Source organism: Gavialis gangeticus, unplaced genomic scaffold, assembly GCF_001723915.1.
Source record: "Gavialis gangeticus isolate Ggan-Ray unplaced genomic scaffold, GavGan_comp1, whole genome shotgun sequence".
Classification (NCBI taxonomy): Eukaryota; Metazoa; Chordata; order Crocodylia; family Gavialidae; genus Gavialis; species Gavialis gangeticus.
The window spans coordinates 2,106,173-2,108,830 of record NW_017728959.1 but is presented as its reverse complement, the minus strand read 5'-3'; the positions used below and the strand labels follow the sequence as shown (position 1 = coordinate 2,108,830).

The following is a 2,658-nucleotide window of genomic DNA, read 5'->3' as shown; positions in this document are numbered from 1 at the left end:
TCTCTCCAACTTAAAGTTTTCATTTGGCCAAAAAAAACCCAACAACCCAAAAACCCAAACTTTTTTAGTAAAAATGTTTTGTGACATGTTTCTCAACATTTCTCCCAACGTTACTAATGGGACTGGCTTCCCTTAAACCGCAAAAGGACTTTCTTGGAAACTGGAAGCTAACTCAAACAAACATCCAAGTCTCTTATCAAGCACGGAGCTCTCTGTGGCTGGCTATTTGGTCATATGATGCATGTGCTTACACCTGCTTTCCAGCAAGCACTGTGCTGCACTGACTGGGGGGAGTGGAGCAAGGGGTGTGGGAGGGTGTTGGCACGAAGTACCCACCATGGATGGGTGTGGAGGAATAGCTGGGTTCTCATTATTAGACCTGACTCTGTGGTTGCTGGCTCTAGGTCCCACCTTTCTCCTCTATGGGAAACAGACGTCTGAAGACAAAAGGGGGAGCTTTCAGTGAGACATGAAGACAAGGAAAAGGAAGAAGCCGGTCGAGAGGGTTTTCTCACTTTCAGGCTGAGGTAGTTGTGATTCCATCACTTGGCATATCCTGTTGCTTGAAAGAGATGGGTAACTTCTGTCAGAGACAGGCAGGCTGAATAATACGCATCAAGGTATACTCTCCTGGTGGGCACTCAGCAGCTGTGAAGGAGTCTGCAGGAGCCAAAGAAACAGCCAGAGCCCTGAAAGCTGGGTATTGCTGGCTGCTGGGAGTTGGTAAGGGCGGTAAGGTCATTTATCTGAATTTATTAAAAAAAAAAACCCTCCCCAATCTATGCATTGTTAAGCTAAGAGGAGACTGAACTCATGTAATTAGAAGCATCTACTCCACATCCTTGCCATTTTTTACCAGTGTTCTTTGTGTTCTTGATGTCATCTTTGGTGGTTCTTGCTAATCTATCTTTTCTATGTTGTTTTGGGATTATATTTTAATTATTTCTGTGTGGTCTGTCTGTGCTCATTGCTTTACTATTTGCCTACTAGAAACAGCACAGAAAAGGGTCTTTTCTGTCTTCCTGTTCCCCGGGTAGCTTGTGAAGATGTGGTCAAGGCAATGGATCTGATTGCAGCTTTGTTCTAAAGGAGGTTTCTGGTCTCCTTTAGGCAAAGTTTCTGGTTCTCTAGACTCCTTGTCTAAAGGATCTCTCATCAAGGATGACTGCACAGTAGTGGCAAATTCTTTGCCATGCTGCCCTTGCTATATAGAAACATCACCTCCACTTGGCCTTGGTTTGCCTTGGGTTTGCTGCTTTTTGTCCAAGTGCTGAAGTTCTCCAGGCACAGAGATGTGGGAGATGATGGTGTTCATGTGAGCAGAAAAAGAAGCATCAAGTTTGGAGTTATCTATTTAGTTCTGGCACTTGAGTGTGCATGGGCTCTGTGATTCATTAGACCCAAAAAGAATATGCTCAACAGGGAGACCTCAGCTAGAAAACCTAAATAACCTTCCCATACCATTTCAAACAGATGTTGAGCAGGCTGGTAGGGAAGGATTACTGTGTGGAACCCCACAGGGGAGGCAGGGATATTGTTGCCCTCATGACCTTCTACACTGGGTGTGACAGAAATAACTAGCTATCGCTTCTCCCTTTCACAAACCTCAGCTGTGTTCCATAAGCAGGACTTTCACATGTCATTAACTGATGGTGCTGAATGTCAGGAAGGGACCCAGCACTGTAAGCTTTTGTCCTTCATTCCATGTCCTAGCCTGATTGGAAGCACCCTTACATCAGCCCCAGTGAAATGTTATCCCTATGAGAGGGATCTCTAGAGGGATTGATGTGTCTGAAGGTTTACTCAGTGCTGGCAATGCTGTGCTCTTCCTAAGTCCATTAGCCTAGGGGTGATACATTTCCACCACAAGCATCTTCCTCATTACATTAGGAAATGTTTTCACTTTCTCCATATTTTCCAGACCAAGTGTTCCCCCCTCTATCCTCCAACGAGATTGGACCAACCGAACTTTTGGGGTCAGAAGCCCATTGCAGGATGGCTCGGAAGATGAGTATCAGTGAACTGGAGGACCAGCTTCTCTGTCCCATCTGTCTGGAGGTCTTCAAGGAACCTCTGATGCTCCAGTGTGGACACTCCTACTGCAAGTCCTGTGTGGTGTCCCTCTCATGTGACCTGGACAGGCAGTTCCTATGTCCTGTGTGCCGCCAGGCTGTTGACTGCAGCAGCTCACCACCCAACGTGACACTCGCCCGGGTCATAGAGGCACTGCAAGCCATGGGCGAGTCAAACCCCACTCAAGAGTCCTGCCCGATCCACCACAACCCCCTCAGTCTCTTCTGTGAGCCTGACCAAGAGGTGATCTGTGGGCTGTGTGGCATCATCGGTGCACACCGGCAGCACAAGATCACACCAGTCTCTACTGTCTACAGCCGCATGAAGGTAAAGGCTTGGAAAACTAACAGCTATTCATGGGCAATGCCAATGAGTGTGTTATAGAGACAGCTGTGAAAAGGCACAGGGAGCCAGCAAGGAAAGGTGTTTGGAAAAGTGTTTTTTTTGCCTTCCTGACAGTAGATGTGATAGTTGGAGCTTCTGTACTGAGGCTGGATCCTTCCAACGGTGCATCCCTTGTTGAATTTTCAGCACAGGGATTGTGTGTGTGTGTGTGTGTGTGTGTGTGTTGAATTTTCAGCACAG

At 46.9% G+C, this 2,658-nt stretch overlaps 1 protein-coding gene across 1 annotated transcript in view; it reads left to right on the top strand.

Moving 5' to 3' along the window:
* Nucleotides 1–1,987: 1,987 nt before the first annotated feature.
* TRIM50 (tripartite motif containing 50) overlaps nt 1,988–2,658 on the top strand; it is a 14,134-nt gene continuing 13,463 nt past the window's right edge. Inside the window, exon 1 of the mRNA XM_019509567.1 lies at nt 1,988–2,400. Within this exon, the coding sequence (XP_019365112.1) occupies nt 1,996–2,400 (405 nt within the window). The 5' untranslated portion in view covers nt 1,988–1,995. The remainder of the gene's footprint in view (nt 2,401–2,658) is intronic.